The sequence below is a fragment of the Carassius auratus genome, chromosome 4, assembly GCF_003368295.1.
Source record: "Carassius auratus strain Wakin chromosome 4, ASM336829v1, whole genome shotgun sequence".
Classification (NCBI taxonomy): Eukaryota; Metazoa; Chordata; class Actinopteri; order Cypriniformes; family Cyprinidae; genus Carassius; species Carassius auratus.
Window position 1 is genome coordinate 17911593 of NC_039246.1, and position 20559 is coordinate 17932151.

The 20559-nt window shown below is 34.7% G+C and overlaps 1 protein-coding gene across 4 annotated transcripts in view; it reads right to left on the reverse strand.

Moving 5' to 3' along the window:
- The window catches only part of sfmbt2 (Scm like with four mbt domains 2), a 37556-nt gene extending 18014 nt beyond the window's left edge, over window positions 1–19542 (reverse strand). Inside the window, exons 1-4 of one of the 4 annotated variants that reach the window (XM_026230556.1) lie at window positions 19287–19542; window positions 12240–12337; window positions 10622–10862; window positions 6659–6679 (exon numbers count right to left, since the gene is read on the reverse strand). In XM_026230556.1, the coding sequence (XP_026086341.1) occupies window positions 6659–6679; window positions 10622–10862; window positions 12240–12332 (355 nt within the window). In that variant the 5' untranslated portion in view covers window positions 12333–12337; window positions 19287–19542. Of the gene's footprint in view, window positions 1–6658; window positions 6680–10621; window positions 10863–12239; window positions 12338–17080; window positions 17567–19286 lie in introns of those variants that run through there. The other 3 variants (XM_026230549.1, XM_026230530.1, XM_026230539.1) reach the window with 3 other exon arrangements.
- Window positions 19543–20559: the final 1017 nt, after the last annotated feature.

Consider the following 20559-nt stretch of genomic DNA (forward strand, 5'->3'; position numbering starts at 1 on the left):
GAAAGAGAAAAACAGACAGACAATATACAGACAGATAGACAGACAGACGATAGATAGACCGATAGATAAACAGACAATAGATAGACGGATAGACAGAGACAGACAGACAGACAAACGATAAATAGACAGACAGACAGACGATAGATAGACAGATAGACAAATAGACAGACAGACGATAGATAGATAGATAGATAGATAGATAGATAGATAGATAGATAGATAGATAGATAGATAGATAGATAGATAGATAGACGGGTAGACAGACAGACAGACAGACAGACAGACTGACAGATGATAGATAGACGTATAGACAGAGACAGACAGACAGACAGACACACAGACGATAGATAGACAGATAGACAAATAGACAGACAGACGATAGATAGATAGATAGATAGATAGATAGATAGATAGATAGATAGATAGACAGACAGACAGAATGTCAGTCAGACAGACAGACAGACAGACTAACAGACTGACAGATGATAGACAGACAAATAGATAGATAGACGGATAGACAGACTGACGCTAGATAGACAGATAGACTGACAGACGATGGATGGACAGATAGACAGTTGGATAGACAGAGACAGACAGACAGACGACAGATAGACACAGAAGATAGATGATGGATGGATGGATGGATAGATAGCTAGATAGATAGATACAACCAATAATTATAAAATATATAAATATACATTGTTATGCATTTAACAGACGCTAAATGTACTGTATATACATACTCTAGTTTATAATAATTATTTTGCACTTTTTATGAAAATATATAATTGTACACACAGACAAACACACTATTAATATTTAGTTTAATAATCTATTTAATCCATTTATTGTTCAATAATGTATATAATATATTATTCCATTTAAACATACTCAACGTGATTTGGACCCTGCATGGACAAACAAATCTGACAAATATATTTTGTGTGTCAAACCATAATATTACATATTCTGTCACTATAAAAAACAATCACAAATATAGCTATACATATATCCGTGAACCAGCACAGTACTGGCCCAAAATGTTGAGGTATAAAAGACCAACACTAATGTAATTCACCTCAAATAGCTACAATAAGAAAAGTTTGTGCGTGAATGAGTGCTTGTGGCAGAACGCCGCTGTGTCTCAGCGTGTAATCTCTGCAGCACAAGTGTGTACGCTAATCGCTTAAGTAGCGCTAGAACGGGAGTGTGTGGCCGTTGCCATGCCAACAACCCCCCAGCGTCTAAGCACTCTACTCAGGATGTGTGTTCGACACTCTTCAGTGGAACGGGATCATTTTATCACATTAGCTCATGACAATCAAATTCAACACATACTTATGCGATTAACCTTGGGCCTTTTTTATTCGGTGCGTGCTTGTGTGTGCGTGTGTGTGGTTGTGCGTTTATTCCTTTCATGTTTATTAACTATTAAACCTGACGAATTAATGAATAATTCATTGAACTCATATCATACCATTAGCAAATCTGCACTTAAGTACAGATTAAAGGCCCATTCACATCAAGGACAAAAACTGTAAAATTGTATAGTTTTAAAAGTCAAATTAAATCCATAACACAACATTAATAACAGCACACAGCAATGATTTAGTTGGAATCACTTTCAAAATTATTATTTTTTTTTTTTTTGTGAATTATAAAGAATTTTCATTTAAAGCAGCAGATGACGGATCTTCATTGCGCACTTATAATAAACATCATGCTATCTTCTGTTGGTGTGGATGCTAGTATAGTTATCCTTATAGTTATACTTTATAGTTATTGTTGTTGGTGTGAATGGACTTTAAGGAATAGTTCACCCAAAAATAAAAATTCTGTCATTATGTTCTCACCTTCATGTCGTTCCAAACATGTATGAGTTGATGGTTAGTTGATGGTCCCCACTGACTACAGTAGTATTTCTTTCCCTATGGAAGTCAACGGGGACCAAAAACTGTTTGGTTTTTCAAAATTCCTTGATATATCTTCTTTTGTTTTCAACATATGAAAGTCATTCTCTTTCAGGTTTGGTACAACATGAGGTTGATTTTTGGGTGAACTATTCCTTTAATTTCTTAATGCATGCTGCCTCAGTAAAAACAAAACAAGCCAAATTGACCATATTTACTTTTTAAATACACGTTCATGTGCACATTTTAAGTACATATTCTTATGTTTTTTAAGTTTATAATCTTTTACAAAGATTAAATGTAGTAATAATTTCTCAAAAATACTTTTTTCCTTGTTGGCTGATGTCGGCCATCCCTCTTAGTTTCCAAGTATCCCTCTTTCTTTGCTTTTGGCCATCTTTGGCCATTGCACAGTTGAAAATATTTATACTGCCTTGCACGATGCCCATACTGGCACATGCCCAAATGCCCATATGGTTAATCTGGCATACTACAGTAAGCTTGTGTCAGTGTTTAGTTTTCAAACTACTCCTTAGTTTATGCCAAATACGGTTATAAAGCAGTTGTATTTTTAAAAGAATACCAGAACCAATGACTTTAATGATGCTCAGTTGTGTTAACTGCTTCTTCCACCAATGGAAATGGAGCACCGTACTAAAATACTTAAAAAGGATAATTTACCCAACAATGAATCGTTTATTCACCCTCATGTTTTTCCAAGCCTATAAGAATTTCTTTCAGCCCCTGAACACAAAAGAAGATATTTTGAAGAATGTGGCTAACCAAACAGTTGACGGTAGCCATCGACTTCAAATGGCTATCGTCAACCAGCATTTTTCAAAATATCTTCTTTTGTGTTCAGGTGGAAGAAACTCTTAAAAGTTTAGAAAGATCTGAGAATCACTGCCCATTTAAAATAAGTAAATAAGATTTTAGTTTATACTATTTTGTTGGTAAATTTATGCACCTGTTTTTTGTCATTAGTGCATGTCATGTTCAGCATTTTTTTAAAGATAGATAAAAGTTATTTTTATTTAGTAGTGCCCTTAACTAGTGATGTCTAAATAATTCAGCTCTTTTTTTTTAAAAGAATCTGTCCAAAAATGAACCTGTTCACAAATCAAGCTAAATGACTTACAGTATGCCGACACTTCCAAGTGAGAGGCAAGTGAGCACTCATTTAAGAAAATAGTTTAATTTGCACAAATGATCTTTTTGCTAAACCTTGTTCGCCTGGTTCTTGGTATCATGTGGCTTCTCCTTGAGAATCAATGACCACTTGCAGCCTTTTGTAACTGTTATGTATGAGTTCCTCAATTGTCTTGAGTGCCAACGCTGAATCTCAAAATCATAAAGTCACTGTGGGGAAGAAATCAAATGTGCAGAGCATGCTGGGAAACCAACGAACTTACTGGACCTGGAGGCTTTTTGTCAAGAACAGTGGGCAGCTTCACTACTCGGCAGAAACTGAAAACCCACACACAACTATCACAAAAGACTAGAAACAGAAAAAGGAGATCCAATGCTATGTGAGCATTTAAACAAAAGAGTCAACCAAAAACTTTTTTTTTTTTGTGGAATATAATTTATGAATATTAGAGATTCTTCTTATTTAAAAAAATTTAAATGTTGCATTTTAAACTTTTGAGCAAAGTTTAGGGATTCCTGTTGTTATTCTTAATTACAACTAAAAATATGTTTTTTTTTTTTCAAGTGTTAACATAAAAATTAAATAAAATACAAATGAATATGAAAAATGTAAATGAAAATTAGAAATGCTTCCTTGGCATCCAAGTTAATAATTTTAAGTTGAAGAACCATAATTACTAAATCTGAGATTTATAATTGTAACAATATGTATAAGATGAATAATAATAATAATAATAATATATATATATATATATATATATATATATATATATATATATATATATATATATATATATATATATATATATATATATGTGTGTATATATATATATATAAACAACTGCTAAAAACTAAAATTAAAATAAAAACTTTAAAATAAAAAAGTTAATTCAAAATATAAATAAATACTATAATAGCATTTTTTTATTGATTGATTTATTGTATTGTTAAATGTGATATTAAACTGTGCTTCTATTTAAAACATATAGATTACTATTTTGGTTGCATTCATCTAAAACTCACACATAATTAATCTCAGAATTGAATAACAGATAATAAAATGTAATCTTTATTTGTATTTCCTAGTGTAATTTCCATTAAAATGTTGTGATGCCTAAATTGTATTCTAATTCTTTTTATATATTTAATATTTTTATTGTCGTATTTTTTGTCTAATCTGCCATTTTTATTAGAGGTAATAATATATAAATAAAGATCTGTTTTCATCTGTATGCATAATGTTTTACATTAAACATTTTTAATTGGTTTTGCCCCAGAAATGGGAAGAATGTGTAAAATGTGTTTCACAGAGCAAGCTATTCGTGCAAACATGTGCGTGCACCAAGTGAAGCATGCCAGGCTGAGTAGCTTTACATATGACCTCCGGAGTTGCCTTAACTTTGTATGTCTCTGCTACACAAATGCATGCAAATACACAAGCTGACACCACCATGACGTTCACACCTCTCACACACACTCATTCGCACTCACATAATCGAATACACAGGGCGGAGCAAACAAGCATAAGGAAGAAGGAAGGAAGATAAACAGAAAATACTGGAGGAATGAAAAGAACATCAGAGGAATTCTGGAGGTTGCCTGAGAAAGATGAGGCGAGAGATAAAGGAAAGGACCCAGAAAAACAGATAATGCATGCGTCTGAGACGTGGGCGTAGATTTGGGTACATGTGGGACAACATGTTTCTACCTACCAAAGTTGAAGGACTAGTTCACAAAAAAAAAAAGAAAAGAAAGGGAGAATTCTGTCACCATTTACTCACCCTCATGGTATTACAAACCCATACAAAATACTTCCTTCCGTGAAACACAAAAGAGGAAATTAAAGAAAGAAAAAAAATTGCTATTGCTCTTTCATGCATGCACAATGAATTGGGACTGGAGCTTTCAAACACACAAAAAATATATATAATATATATATATATATATATATATATATATATATATATATATATATATATATATATATATATATATATATGTATATGTGTGTGTGTGTAAAACTGTAAAAAAATATATATATATATATGTATAACTAAAAAATTGTCATTAATAATTATCATAAAAGCAGTCAGTATGAACAGTCTTATGTCTTACCATATCTTTGTATACGAACAGAGTGAGATTGAATAGTTGAGTAATTTCAGATCAAGAAGTATCGATTTATGAAATAGGTTTATCAATCGAATCAATAAGAATAGAAAGGAGAATTTGAATTAAGAGTTTGCTCATTAAAGATGGAGGGAAAAAGAACAGATAGTTAATGAATTACGACTTGAATTTCATCTGTTCATCAAAGAGAGTCTTTATAGAATATTCTTCATAAGTTCTCATTTTGTAGGTTTGCAGGAGTTATTTATGATAATAATAATAGTCTAGTTTTTGTTCAGTGTGAAAGGAGAACCACCTTCTAATTTTTACAACGCAAGCGAAACAGAATTGGACAGCTAGTGATTATTATGCAGTTTATTGCCTGGAAAAGAGCAGCTGTGAATATTATAGGAACAACAAGAGTGGGTAGATGATGACTGAATTTACTGTTAAATGTAAATGATTTAAAGGAAGTGACACAGTTGGACCGTCCAGATTGAGGCTTCATAAAATGCTATATCAGCACAGTAATTTTAGACAGCTTTTCACTTGCAATGATTAAACAACCTAATTTAAAAAACTAAATAATAATAATAATAACAAAAATGTAGTAACTTTAAATGCCTACGAATATAAATTCTTCAAATTATTTCATAAATAATATTTATAGAAAATATAAAATATTTATAATTATGAAATAAACGAGTGTACATATTATTTTAATAAAATAATCTTAAAGAAATAGTTTTTCTATTGGATTTCTATTTTTCTAAAAGATTTTCTTAAAATTAATTAACCCTCGGGGCCTCCAAGATGTACATGTGTTTTTTTTTTATTATTATTTATTATTCATCTGAACCGATCTGGATCAGTTTAGCATTACATCTCTTGCAAACAAGTGGATCCTCTGCAGTGAATGGGTGCCGTCAGAACGAGAGTCTAAACAGCTAATAAAGACATTAACAAATCCACAAATAATCCACAAGACTCCAGTCCATAAATGAAGTCCATAAATCAAAAGGAAACGCTGTGTCTGCAAGAAACAAATCTATAATTAAGGCATGTTAAGTAGTGCCAACTGATGTTTTTATCAGTTATTTAACTTTCATTCTGACGGCACCCATTCACTGTAGAGGATCCATTAGTGAGCAAGTGATGTAATGCTACATTTCTCAACATTCACTTTCAATGAAGACACAAACTCATCTACATTTTGGATGGCCTGAGGGTGAGGGCATTTTCACCGCATTTTTGGTATTTTTTATTTTTGAGTGAACTGTTCCTTTAAATCTACAAATACCTACATACAGTACTTGTAGAGAATATATTGTCTTTCTAAACAACCGTTTAGCATTTACATTCAAATTCATATGGTGAAAACATGGTGTTTTGCTTATTTGATTTAAAAATGTTGAAACCAAACCTATGCCCTTGGTCTGAGAGAAAAGAGGACAGACAGAGAGAGAGAGAGAGAAGTAGGCTCAGCTTACCTGCTCTGAGGTAAACGTTATCTGAGAAATAAACAGACAGGAACAAAGATGACCAACAAATACACACTGACTAAACATGCACACACACACACACAAACACACACTCATAAAGGTATGCATACAAACAAAACACTACTTGTGGCGCAAATTAAACACGGTAAAACAAACAATATTCCTGGCTGCGCCTACACATTTATTTTTTTATTATTAAGCTTCTGTACACACTATAAAACCTAATTGATGGCATTTACTTGCATTTTCACATGTCATTTAATGTAGTCATATATCTTCTGGCACTCAATGAAATTAACTTTGCTAATGTAAATGGGTCATGATGACAATAGTTTTCCATGAACCGTTTGATTAAATGCTAAATAACTCTATTTCTCCCATCAGTTATTTTCCTGTCAAAACAAATGATGTAAATTAGTATGACACGTTGCAGGTCTTTATTGGCTGTATGATTTAAATGTGTTGTGATGTTAAAACCTTAATCATTTTAAAGACCAAATTTCAGCCCAGGTATGTTAGCTTTGAGGCTAATATGCTAGTGTGAACAACAAAATACAGTTTTATAGCATTTTTTAAATGTTCATTACAAACCAATTTTTTTTTTTTTTTATGATCTCTAGAGTTAAAATGCCCTTTAAATTTACATTATAAATACCATCAGACTCCCATAACAGGTTGCAAATTGTGGTTTATTTTCGGTGCTAATTTTAATAGCTAACCTATTTATTTTTATTTACCTGTTTCTTTGAGAAGGAAGTGGCTTTGTGTGGTTTACTGGGTTGTGATGTAAACTAAAGGCTATTGGCTGTTTTTTTTTTAAAGGGAGGGAGTGCTATTGTATGTCCTGTCCAACTTCCTGTTTCAGCGCATCAACACAGGAAAGTAAACTGCACCAGTCAAACCATTTGAATGGGTTCTTTAGAAACGCCTGCATTTTTGGACTATATATTTTGGACTCATTTGGAGAATATTTCAACCACTGACAGAGCTTCTTCTTCTTTTTTTTTCTTTTTTTTGAAACAGAATCAGAGCTTCTTGTGATCTTATTTTAGAAATGCAAACACAGATTTTATCTATTTCTTCTGAAAACACATACACAAAAAAAAACATGCAGATTGCTTGACAGTAACAGCAACTTTAGATTTAAATAAATGAATGACCATAAATAAAGAAAACTTTAATTCATATTTATTAACTCAGTAATTTTATATAAATATTTAAGTGCATTTAAATTCAGTTTATTACTGTTTTACAAAATTTTCCAGATTAAGTACATCTTTTTATTTTTTTTACAAAAATGCACTTACAGTGGAAGGCTGGGGGCACTGTACAGTTTTTTTTCAAACTGAGGTGAAATTGAAATTATTTTCAGTAGAAACTGACAGCATTCCACAAATACTTTCTATGAAGCTGAATTTTATGTTATGCATACTGTATTCAATAGAGTATATATTCTGAATATTCCTTTGAAATGCATAAAGGAAGGATGTATTAAACTATGTATTTAAATGACAAAATCCAATACTGCAGTCAAGGTCATAATTTCCTCATTAAGATATGCATCCATTCATTGTACCATCAGCTAGACATCATTGCAAAATAACTGATCTTGCGATAATGACAGAATGCACATGACTATCTGAGATCAAGTATATGAATTGTATAAGGTTAAGAGAGAAACTAAATTGGTAACCAGACAGTTTTGAAAAAAATTAATAATAATAACTTCTTTACGTTCCAGAAAATAAAGTTTGGAACAGCATGAAGGAAAATAAATGATGACAGAATTTACATTTTTAGGTGACCCATCCCTTTAAAGCCATTTAGTGTGACTTGCGTTTGACAACCGAGCACTTTGTTCAACAGGTTATTTTTCTGGTTCAAAACCTTTCCTGCGAAAATAAACTTTTCTAATATGGGTAAAACCGGTATGGCCAGATTCCTCTAGCACAGGTTTAACAAATAAGCTCTTCAAAAAAATGAAGGATGCCCATTCTCTGAAGTGTGGAGCGGTTCAAAAAGATATCAAGATATCGAGTGAATCCACCAACTGATGGTTTTAGATGTCTTGGAGGATACCAGGTCAAATTTTTCTGACTATCAGGCTCTGTGTTTACCTGTTATTACCTGATTGTTGACACATTTTAAGTCTTTAAGCCAATCATATGTCACACCACGTAGAATTAAATGATATGATAAAATGCAACACATTTGATAGCATTGCAAATATTTGACAGTAACCCTAACCCTAACATCTTAAACAAATGTGTAACTTGTCAATGTGGTCTCAACTAAACTTTCAACTAAGCTCTTATTCTTAAGGTTCAATTTCATCCATTTAACCCAATCCCTTGACCATACCTAACTTTATTTGGGACTGTCTAAAGCAGGGGTGTCAAACTCAATTCCTGGATGACCTGGAGCCCTACAGAGTTTTGTTCCAACCCTGCTCCAACACTCATACCATGTACTTTTCAAAAAGCCTGAAGGACTTGATTAGTCGGATCAAATGTGTTTAATTACAGCTGAATCTAGACTCTCCAGGGCTCTGGCCAACCAGAAATTGAGTTTAACACCCTTGGTCTGAAGCATTTTATATGAACCGGTGGTCAACTACACTTCCAAATGACACTAAGGCCGGGCATACACTGTGCGATTTTCATCCGATTTTGAGCCGGATTCTGACTCGTGCGACCTTTTCGGGTCGGGTCGATTTTCAGCATTTATGTGCGTTGTTTGTCGTGCAGTGTTCGTGAAGTGTACAAGGGCAAACGAGAGGCGATTAATTCTCCCGACAGGCAATCGGTTGGTCGGATGGATTTCTGACATGTCAGAAATTTTGGTCGCCTCTCGTGAGGTATCGCACTATCGAAGCAAGTCTACGAACCGATTTTCCGTGTTTCCCTCACTGCGCGGGCGCGAAACCATAAACAAAACCATGGTGACACGGCGTGTAGTGTGGACTAAAGTGATTGAGGGAAAACTTGTGGAGTTATGGCAAAGAAAAATAAAAAACTGCTTACCTCCAGTTCACGTTCCAAAATGGATAAACCATATTGGCCACGGCCTCAGAGCCACCTGCGCGTCTAGATATGCCTACGCCTTTTTTTTTTTTTTTTTGGACATTTCAGCACACAGAATAGCTTATATCACCAAAGCAGTGCGTTTATCCCGGAAAAGCATGTTTATTCAGAAACCGCCACAAACATCCAGGTTCTGAGGGATCCTACGTGTTGATTTGGTTGATTCCCCACGTATAGTGTGAGCAGTCAAATTGCAACTCGACGATCGGACCGTACAGTGAGCGCATAAAAATCGTGAGATCTACTCGTACAGTGTGAGTTTTACCTTGCCGAAATCGCACAGAAATCGCACAGTGTATGCCCGCCTTAAGAAATTACATACTACACTAAGAACATATTTTACTATACAAAAATAGCAAGTGATGACAATATAAACACACAAATAGCAAATGCTGGATTACTATAAAGAGTTTTGACTGTTCACAATTGGTGTTTTTGGGCAAACATTGAAAATCCAGGTTAAAGTTCATGAAGAAATGGTGTATTGGATAACACTGATAACCTGCTTCCAGATCCAAAGAATCAGTCCCATATTGGGAAGAAAATAGCTTGTCGTAGGCATTCCAGCTGTTATAGACATTACAGTGCTCACGCATTCATTTTGGAGGACATTGAGTATATTTCAATACAACTTTGCATTGTTTGTTAGATTAGCATAAGTATTTAAACTCTTAGTGCTATTATTTGAACAAACAAGATGGACTGCTCTACATAGTGAGGAGAACTCTGTGTGTGTGTGTGTGCTTGGACGTCATTTGTTTAGACAGGAGGGACTGTTTTAACATGAGCTTTATCAGTGTTTGAATAGACATGTATCTCTGAGGGTGCGCTGGTTTTAGTTCGGGTGCAGTTGCGCGTTGCGCCTTACCTTCAGGTGGCTGAAGCGTTTTGTTGTTCTGAGCGCACCAGCCGACAGGATGAAGTTCGGCTGTCATGACATCACACCAGAAGTCAGTCTTGCGGTCGTCGCCATAGCCACAGTAGCGTAACAATAGCAACTGCCCACATGTGGTTATAATGGTGGCCACCCAATATGTGTCCAGACTGCCCTTATTAGCTACTTCAAGCTTCATTCCAGGCTGAAAGCTGCTCTGAAGACTGAGCTCCACCTGTAAGGTTCAGTCAGATGTTAGCGTGATATATTACGACTTTGCTGTGTTCTTCCATGAAACATACATGGGTTTACTGATGGCCCCAAAACACTAATAAGCATATAACATACTGCTGATATTAAATCCTTGAATAATCAGAGTGATCAGTTTTGGCCTAATGTTAAATGGCACACCTCCTATTTTGTCAAAGTGTGTGATTCTCAGAACTAATCAAGTAGCAAGCCAACACAGTACCAAACCTAACCTGTATTTCATGTTTTTCAGATTGTATTTTTAAACTTGCTCACGATTTTGAAGTGAAACATGCTACACAATGTGCCCATGTTGGAATCAGTCAATTTTTTTAAATTTTTTACAAAGTAACTTAGTAACAAATCACCATTTACAAAATCAACAACTACACACACACACACACACACACACACACGCATATATATATATATATATATATATATGTGTGTGTGTGTGTGTGTGTATTGCAATTACAAATATTACAAATTATTACCATTTAAAATAACTATTTTCTGTTTTAATATACTTTAAAGCTGGATTGTTCAGAAGCCATTACTCCAGTCTTCAGTGTCACATAACTTGACTGAAAATCAGTCTATTCTTCCAATTTATTATCAATACTAGAAACATTTTTGCTGCTTGATATTTATTTATTTACTGGTATTTTTTGGGAACCTGTGCTACTTTTTTTCAGAATTCTTTGATGAATAAAAAGTTAAAAAGAACAGCCTTTATTCAAAGTAGACATAATTTGTAACAATGTACGTCTTTGCTTGACATTTTTCAATCAATTTAACATATCCTTGCAGAATACAAAGAAAGAAAAAAAAAAACATACTGACCCCAAACTTTTGAACACTAACATATAGGCCTAATATTAGAAAATATTTCTACTTTGAATAAATTAAGAATTCTATGTGGAAAAAAGTATCACAGGTTCCAAAAATATAAATAAAATAAAATAAATAAATATTTAAGCAGACAAAATAAGTAAATCACCATATTAGAATGATATCTCAAGGGTCATGTGGCACTGAATACCAGAGTAAAGGCTAATGAAAATTCAACTTCGCCACCACAAGAATAAGTTCTATTTTAAACTAATATTTAAAGTAAATATTTCACTATATCACTGTTTACTGGATTTCTTATTAAATAAATGCAGCCTTGTTGCGCATAAGAGATTTATTAAAAAATATTTAAAATCTTACTGATCCCAAACTTTTGTATCAGTAGGTAGTGTGTAAGTGTGTATGTATATATATATATATATATATATATATATATATATATATATATATATATATATATATATTTTTTTATACACACACACACATAGAGATTCTCTCTGTGTGTTCTCACATGTCTGAATGAAGTGTGAGGGGCGGCAGTGGCTCCAGTTTCTTCAAGGTACTCCTCCCAGTTAAAATCCACCTCCTCCTCTACACAATCCATGCCTGCTAGGAAAGAGAGAGACAGTAAGAATGTGTGTATGTTTAGAGTCTGTTGTTGGCACTGATGGTATTGTGGGATTTCGTCTGGTTTGGTATTTTTATGGTTACATATTTGCACGAGCCATATTCTGTCCAATCGCGTGAATGCAAATGTTTCTAACCAGCTCAATTTCATGCATCATTGTGTTCCAAATTGTGTCCCAGTGCAAATCTTAACTCAAGTATGCGTTGCGTTTTCACTTTAGCCACAAGGAGATCTATAATGAGTAAACTGAAAACTGACTTCCTCTGTGGTCAGTTTTCAGTCCTAGTACTCTCACAACCCAACTAATTCCTCATTAAATCAACATTTTGGTCAATAAATATTTAGTTTTACACAAAAATGTGATGATAGTTCAAATAATGTGGTTTGTTGTTTGTTATTCTCACCTGAATATTTGCATTTAGTTTGTATCTAGCTTTAGAGAAAATGGTCAGCCAACGATTCTATGATAACCAAATGTAATGATGCCTTTTGATAAGCAAATGCAATTAGTATTCATAAACTCACAAGTGTGAAAAACACCAGCATTCCTATCACTCCCACATCTCTCTTTTCTGCTAACTAGACCTAGTCTAATCGCATTATTATATTACTAAATACACCAAAGATTTCTGGTTTTACACTAGGCCATTTATGTCATGAGTCATTAGATGTTTCACTTAGAAAAAAGAAATTGCGTGGGAGAGTCTAATGTGTTTTCCCAATGCCGAGCACAGTTGAGGACTTGTTCATTTCGAAAGAAATCCTCTAGAAGGTTCAAGATAAAACCCTCATTCATCTAAGGACAGGATGCGAAGAACGTCCATATTTCTAAGCGTTCAACAATTCTTGCGCAAATTCACACATCCATTCGTTATATTTTCCCAGCTTCCAATGTTAGAGAGCAGGTGAAGCGTATATATAGAACAGTAAGACATAAATAAATGTGAAGAATCCAACACCAAAACTAAACTAAGGTTACAATTCTACAACATCTCTTGAATTTGCTTCATAGTGTGAAAAGATGCGAACTTCTCACAAAGCTACACCTTGTTGCTCTCATCTTCAAATGGAAACTGTTGTTCGCTCCATTATTCACGTCAAATACAGTAGCTACTCTCACTGTGGTCTATAGAAATGCTGGATTGTTCACTAGAATAACAAAGACGACTTCAAAGAAAAAGGCTGAGTATAGACAAATAGACCATTTTGCAATCTTGCAGTAATTTGAGATTCAGAAATCTGCCACTGTTGGTCTAAAGGTCTGTTCTGCTCTCTTATGGGCTGTGATTTGGATCTGAGGAAGCTGATGATTGCACTGATGACAATGATGACCGCGTCCTTCAAAACTGATGTCTTCTAAAATAGCATGCTTTGGTTACATCTACTGTTTTCTGACCTGGAGTCATGTGATGCTTTTAACACTTTTAACATGTTCTTATTTATTTGATAAAAACTGAAGACTAAACATGCTTTGTTTGCTCATTTGTGGTTTGCTTATAACTAGTGAATCACATAGGTTCCTAATTAATACAAAGCCCAATAAACCATTCTTTAAAATAAAGCTTCCATTTGAGACTTATAGACTTTTTTTATGCCACATTCCCCATTATTTTAGGGTCTCTTAACTAGTTGCTTATTAGCATGCATATTATTAGAATATTAGTCGTTTATTAATACTAATTAAGCACATATTAATGCCTTATTGTACATCCCTAATCTTACCCAATACCTAAAATTAACAATTACCTTACAAACTATTAATAAGCAGCAAATTAGGAATTTATTAAGGGAAAAGTCTTAGTGAATAAGTGTTCCTTATTCTAAAGTGTTAACTTTTTTATTCTCTAATTCTCCAGAAAACTATCTATACTATTGTTTTAAAGAAGCCAGAAACCAATATGCTGGTCTGAAGAACCTTTTCCAGTCCTCAACTGAAGAACACCACAGAAGCAAGTTGATTCTTCATAAGAAAAAAATAGAAAGATACTTGAAGGTACTCTTTTTGGAGTGAAGAGCAATAAATAATGCATACATTGTGACACTAAAGCATTTTTCTTCTGGTTTCAGATGGAACTAAGAATGAGAAGTGCACTTTAACACCAAAACCACTTCCTTGCAAATGACTCACTCAATATTTGCCATGATGGCAGTGTGTGTGTTTGAGTGTGTGTACATTTGTTGTGTGTTATAAACACAGCAGACCAATTCCAAAGAAAAAAAATATATATTATGGTTCTGTCACTCGTTTGGCAGATATTTCTGCCGTTGTTCCGCACTAACCCGGTCGAGAAAGACGTGAATCAAAGCAGAAATTGATGCCACAAGAAAGTGGGTTTTAAATGTGGAAAAGGTGTTCTGTCCCCAGTTCATGGGAATTTGCATCCAACCTACTGTCAGACAGAAATGTGATCCATTTCTAGCATATATATGAGGAAAGAATATAAAAAAATAAATACTAATTGTCCACTGCAAAACAAAACATGTCTTTTAAAATTGTTAGTGTAAAAAGCTATTTAATAATGAGAGTTCATTTTTCTTGGCAATATTTCTTCATATCAAATGAGTCATATTCAAATGATATTTCATATTCATTGATTGTGGGTTTGTTGTGGTTAAGCCAACACAGTCGGTCCGGTGGGTGTAAAGACACCTCCAGGTTGAAGATGAGGGATTAAAGTGAATTTTCAAGAGATGGGCTGTTTCAGAATAAATCCAGATTTTATGCAGGCATGCCGTAATATTGATTAGCTCATATTGAGCCAGATGCCCTCTCTCGCTCTAATGCAGGACTTGTTAAACTGTGGAAGGGGAATTAAAGGATTATTAAAAGAGCACAATGTAGCATTGCTTTTCTTATTAAAAAAAAATAAATGGCTCTGGCCTTTTTCAATCTGAGACACATTTAATAATCCATTTTAATCACCCAACTTGAGGAGAGGAATTGTTAAGGCTAGCTGTGTGTTCATCTGTCGGGTGTTTAGTTTAGGAGGTTGCAATACATTTATTTGGTCGGTTTTGCTGATGGCATTACAATGTAAATAATAATAATATTCCAAATTCAATGCCCACTTCAAACTGAAAACTTGAGTTTAATAATTTTTCAACAGAATAGTTTTGTTTATTTATGATTTTACTATTTTACTGATTTGCTTTTTTTTTTTTTTTTTACTATATATCAGAAATATAGGAAAATGCTGATGGCAAGAGTCCTGAAATAGCTCCATTAAAAAAAAAAACAGTTTGAACTGACAGGGAAGCCAATCATTGTAAGTATTCAATTAAACATGCACAACAGAGCTTAACACACAAACCTCAATAATGGTATTGAGTAACAAAAAAAAAAAATCATAGCTCTGAAAACCATATAACTGACAGTGACAACAACAACAGTACAAGTAAAAGCAGCAAACAATAAGTACTCCATATGATTCTTTACAACTAGAAGTACTGGACTTCATAAAACCATGGGTCGTCACTAGAAGCTGAAATTAATATGATTGAGTTTCTTTAGCGATGTTAAGCGTGCAAACTTGCTAGAGAAGTCAGTAATGAATGGTCAGTGGAAACTGAAGGAGGGGATGACAAAGAACTTGCTAGCTTGACAGCATCGAAACAGATATTAATATAACCAAAGAAGCAGTGCTTGATGGGATAGCATGGAGAATGTTTCTTCATAAGGTCACTGAGAGTCAGATACGACTGAATGGTTAGTTTATCAAAATTAATTAATGCTGCAATGCATGTTGTGAACTCAAGCAGGCCTATACAGCTTATTTTTTAACTGTGTGGTCAATCTTCTATTGGTGTCTTACTGTATATACACATTTTAAATACAAGTCTTCAAGCGTTCTCATGTTTAACGTGTGAAAATAAGTGTAAAATATCACATGCCACAGTAGCTGCCAATTTACAGTGTTAGGTTTATAACATTTAATCCAACCACTCTGAATTTACTTCAGTCAAGTTGGAAAAACAAAATCAAGTTGAAAGTCAAAAATGAATGATATAGTGACCAGTCAAATGGACAGAAACAAACATGGTACACCACCACACCATTTTTTTTCTGCCACTTAGACCTGATGTTTTTCTAGCATTATGTATTAAAGCAGTCACACTTTATTTTAAGGTCTCATTTTCACTAACAAACCATTAATGACTTTTGCCTCAATAAACTACTATTTGGCTGCTTATTAATAGTTAGTAAGGTAGTTGTTAAGTTTAGGTATTGGGTAGGATTACATAGTCATATATAAAATATGTGCTATATTAATAAACAGCCAATATGATAATAAGAGGCATTTAATAATCAACTAGTTAATATTGAGGATTGTAACCATTAATGCATTAGTCATGAACTGAAACAGGATGACATCACTTCTCAAAAACACAACATGATGGCATCACCAAGGTACAGGATTCAGTTCCTTGCTGTTTTCTCTATGCCAGACAAAAGAAAAATACCCATGGCATCATTCTCTATAAAAACAACTTTGTGACCTTATAAAGGGAAATTCATGCTGTCGGTATGCTAAGTGAGCTGATAATGCCAGATAATATGTGTAGGATGTAGGATAGTAGCTATGCATAAGCCTATATGCCAAATGAGAATAAACACGTACTGCCCATGCATTCCTGCCCTGGGAGATGTTTATGGCGCAACATGAAGTTCCCTTTTCAATGAATCATTGGAAATGTGGAAGTCTGTCCAATTGGAGGCCACCTACATTTGCTTTCACGCTCACGTCGTGACGTCCTCAATGACATTACATCACAACGGGCTGAATGTAAATCGCATTATTCAATCCACAGCAGAAGAGCAGCAGTCACCCTATCTGCGCGACCCGAGGGTAAACTATCTGATTGCCCTATGACGTGTCGCATATCTCTCGCTCACAATGCGCATCTAACAGTGTTTGTGTGCATTAAATATTGCTTACCAGTAGCCTACTATACATGTTACGTAACGTTAACGTTAATCAACATGTGTGCGATTTTTTCTTTAGGTAATACCCTACTCAGGTCACAAACCGTTAGTGAACCGTTTGTCTCCACTGCTAGTGTAGGCTACACTTTTTAACGTTTTCACCACATATAACGATATATCACACGTATTTACGTTTCGTTTTTGTTTACTGTACGTGCTGAAGGTGCGTGCTGTTGCTGTGGTTACCCCCCTCAGACGAAAACAACTTCAGTTTGCTAGCGTCTATCTATCTGGCCGTTAGTGATACACTCGATAACTCGTAAACTTTTGTGGCTCCTGGAACGTTGTATATGAGACTGAGTGTGAAATATAATACGTATAGCACCTTTAAGACCTCCAACCTTTTGATTTGACTTGTTTTGAGGGCTCAGGCCTTAATTAGCGGGTCAGCATCTTCTCCCTCATAACTCCGGGACAGGTAACTTATCTGCTTTCGTCTCGCACTAAGATTTTTTACCTTTTAAATAATAATGATAATAATAATAATAATGTTTTGTGACTCAACTGTGAAGGCACAGTCGAATCAAATGTCAAGCTTTATCCAAGTTTACACGCAGTCAGGCTGATTCCGTGTATTTTTCAACACATCGACGATTTGGACGCCATAAATTTCATAACTGTGTTTTAAAATGTAACGTTAGCTCTTTCTTTCTTATGGCGGAACGGTTTAATTAGGCTTAACAAATGCTATTTAATAAACGGGCCTGCTATGATAGTCTTAGAGTAGACGTGAGGAGTATCCTGTTCATCTCTTTCAGGTCAGGCAGAGAATAAAAAAAAGGTAATTTCATCTCAGTTCATCTCATCTCCAAACACGTGACTTCATTTCCCCTTCATTACTGCCATCACTTTAATCCGGCCCTATGAATAAAACCCCATGGATTTACAGCGACATCCACAAATATAAAAGTTCATCCAATAAATAGCTACTCGCATTTTGCGGAAAATTAATCACTCTGAATTCAAAATCATCATAATTGATTTGAGAAGAACACGATGAAAATCGTGTACGTCTTAATGAATAGTTTTTATTTTATTGTATTATTTTTTTAAACTGGGGGACCGTTTGATTAACATGAATAATATGTCAATAAAATAATGGCTTTTAGCCCGCACAGCGAAGAATGCACAAAGCGAAACAGGAAATATTGTTTGAGCATGTGTGATACTGTACTTTGCACACTCTAGAAGTATTACAGCGGAAAAAAACTCCGCCGACGTCGCCAAACGGCCACTTTAAATTTAATTCATTAAAGCACGTCCAGGTGCAGCGAAAGAAACGAAAACTGGACGCGTAACCAGCGCGGGTTTATTTTTTCCTTCTTCAAAGATTTTGCATGGCAGTTTTAACACACCTTAACCCGCCATGTTGAAAGTGGATTTGACACATGAGGAACGAGGATTTCGGCTCATGTTCTGCGCACCTGAGTCACGTACACCGACCGGCTCCTGACGTCCAAAAACATTTAGAAACACCGAGCGAATACGCAAACTTAAGTGCTGATATTTACGCCTGAACGTTGCGTCCTTTGAAATCGAAAGGAGGTCAGATGGCAGTTGGAAAATAAAGTAAATAACAGAGCGAGAGTCGCTTTGAGGAAAAACACGAGCCGAAAATATCGCGTGTTACATAAACGTTATTTTCCACGACATTCCAAGCGCGCGCCTCTTCGGATCGTAAATATATTTATCGGCAGAATCGAAAGTGCTGGTCGCTCGACATTCGTGCTAGCCTACGCATAAATAAGGTTACTTTAATTGTCGGACCGTTTTGTCAACTCTTACGCAGACGCTTCTGTATCCTTCTGGCTGTTGCGAACAACCTCCAAATGTTTTTAACGAGGAAAAAGCGTCTGGACGCGGAAATTCGCGCAAAGAAGCGCGAGCCCGTGTCCGTCACGATCACTATTACAGAATGAAGTTCATGCTAATAATGTTGCTTTTACCTTAAGCGAGTTTTTTCCGTCTATCTGAATTGAGTGATCCGGTGTTCTGGTTGAAGCAGGAGCGGTGTGTGTGTGTGTGTGTGAGTGTGTCCAATATGGCATCATCCCGCATCTGCGCATGTCTCAACATCTACAGATTATTTTCAAGCCGACTCCTTCATTGACCTTTACAGTTGCAAAATTTGTTCAGCCCAATATAAATAGAAATGGGCCCGATCCTCCGCCTCCCCCGTGTGGGGAAACTCATGGCTGTGTCTTCAAACCTTGCGAGGCGCCTGCATGGACAGTATCGGGTGTTCATAGGCGCTTGCAACACTTTTGGGCATCACTGACGCATGAATTGTTTTTGGACATCACTGACGCATGAAGTGTTTTTGGACATCACTGACGCAATGAATTGTTTTTGGACGCTTTAGACATTTCAATGGCCAAAAATGCTGTATAAGCGAACGTGGTAGAAATGCTAATGAAATGGTCTCTATGTAGGAAACTCACTAGGTTTTGATACACAGACAGTGTAAACAAGAGGGGGCTGCTGTTGCAACCTCGTTTGGTTTTCATCTTGATAATCTATTTGATTATTTCTTCACACTTACGCAAAAACCATTGACCGCTTTACATGTGGAGTGTCTTATTACTTCCATGTCTGTAGGAATAATTTAAGTAATATATATATATATATATATATATATATATATATATATATATATATATATATTCTCAAAAAGAGAGAAATTACCATTAATACCGTTTCTATAATTTAATTACTAGTTTTTTTCCTTTTGTCGGCTATATCTTTTCCACAACTCATATTTTGGTATTTCATATTATGTAGCTTAAATAAGGACAAGATCTTAAACACAGAATATTTCACAAATAAAAGTTCAAAAAAGAAAGAATTAAAGTGATGCTTTCAGTTTAAAGTCATTAAAGGTCATGCGGGTCATTGTAGTAGTCATCAAAACAAAATAGCTAAAGTAAATCTAACATTCATTTCCAAAAATATGACTAACTATTATATGAATATGACAATGTAGGATACATTGTAAAAAGTGACAAGTTAATACTAATCTTAATGGTCTATTTCTACCTCATCTTAAAACTTCTAATAATTTTTCACTTTACTTGATTTTGAAGCCATATTTTACCAAACAAATATATTTTACAGTGTCCATATTCTTCACAGCTTCATGCAGTGAATGTTACAGTGAATCTAATTGCAAATCAATGTAAAAACAATTCATTATTTTTATAAACCCAAAGCATATTTTAA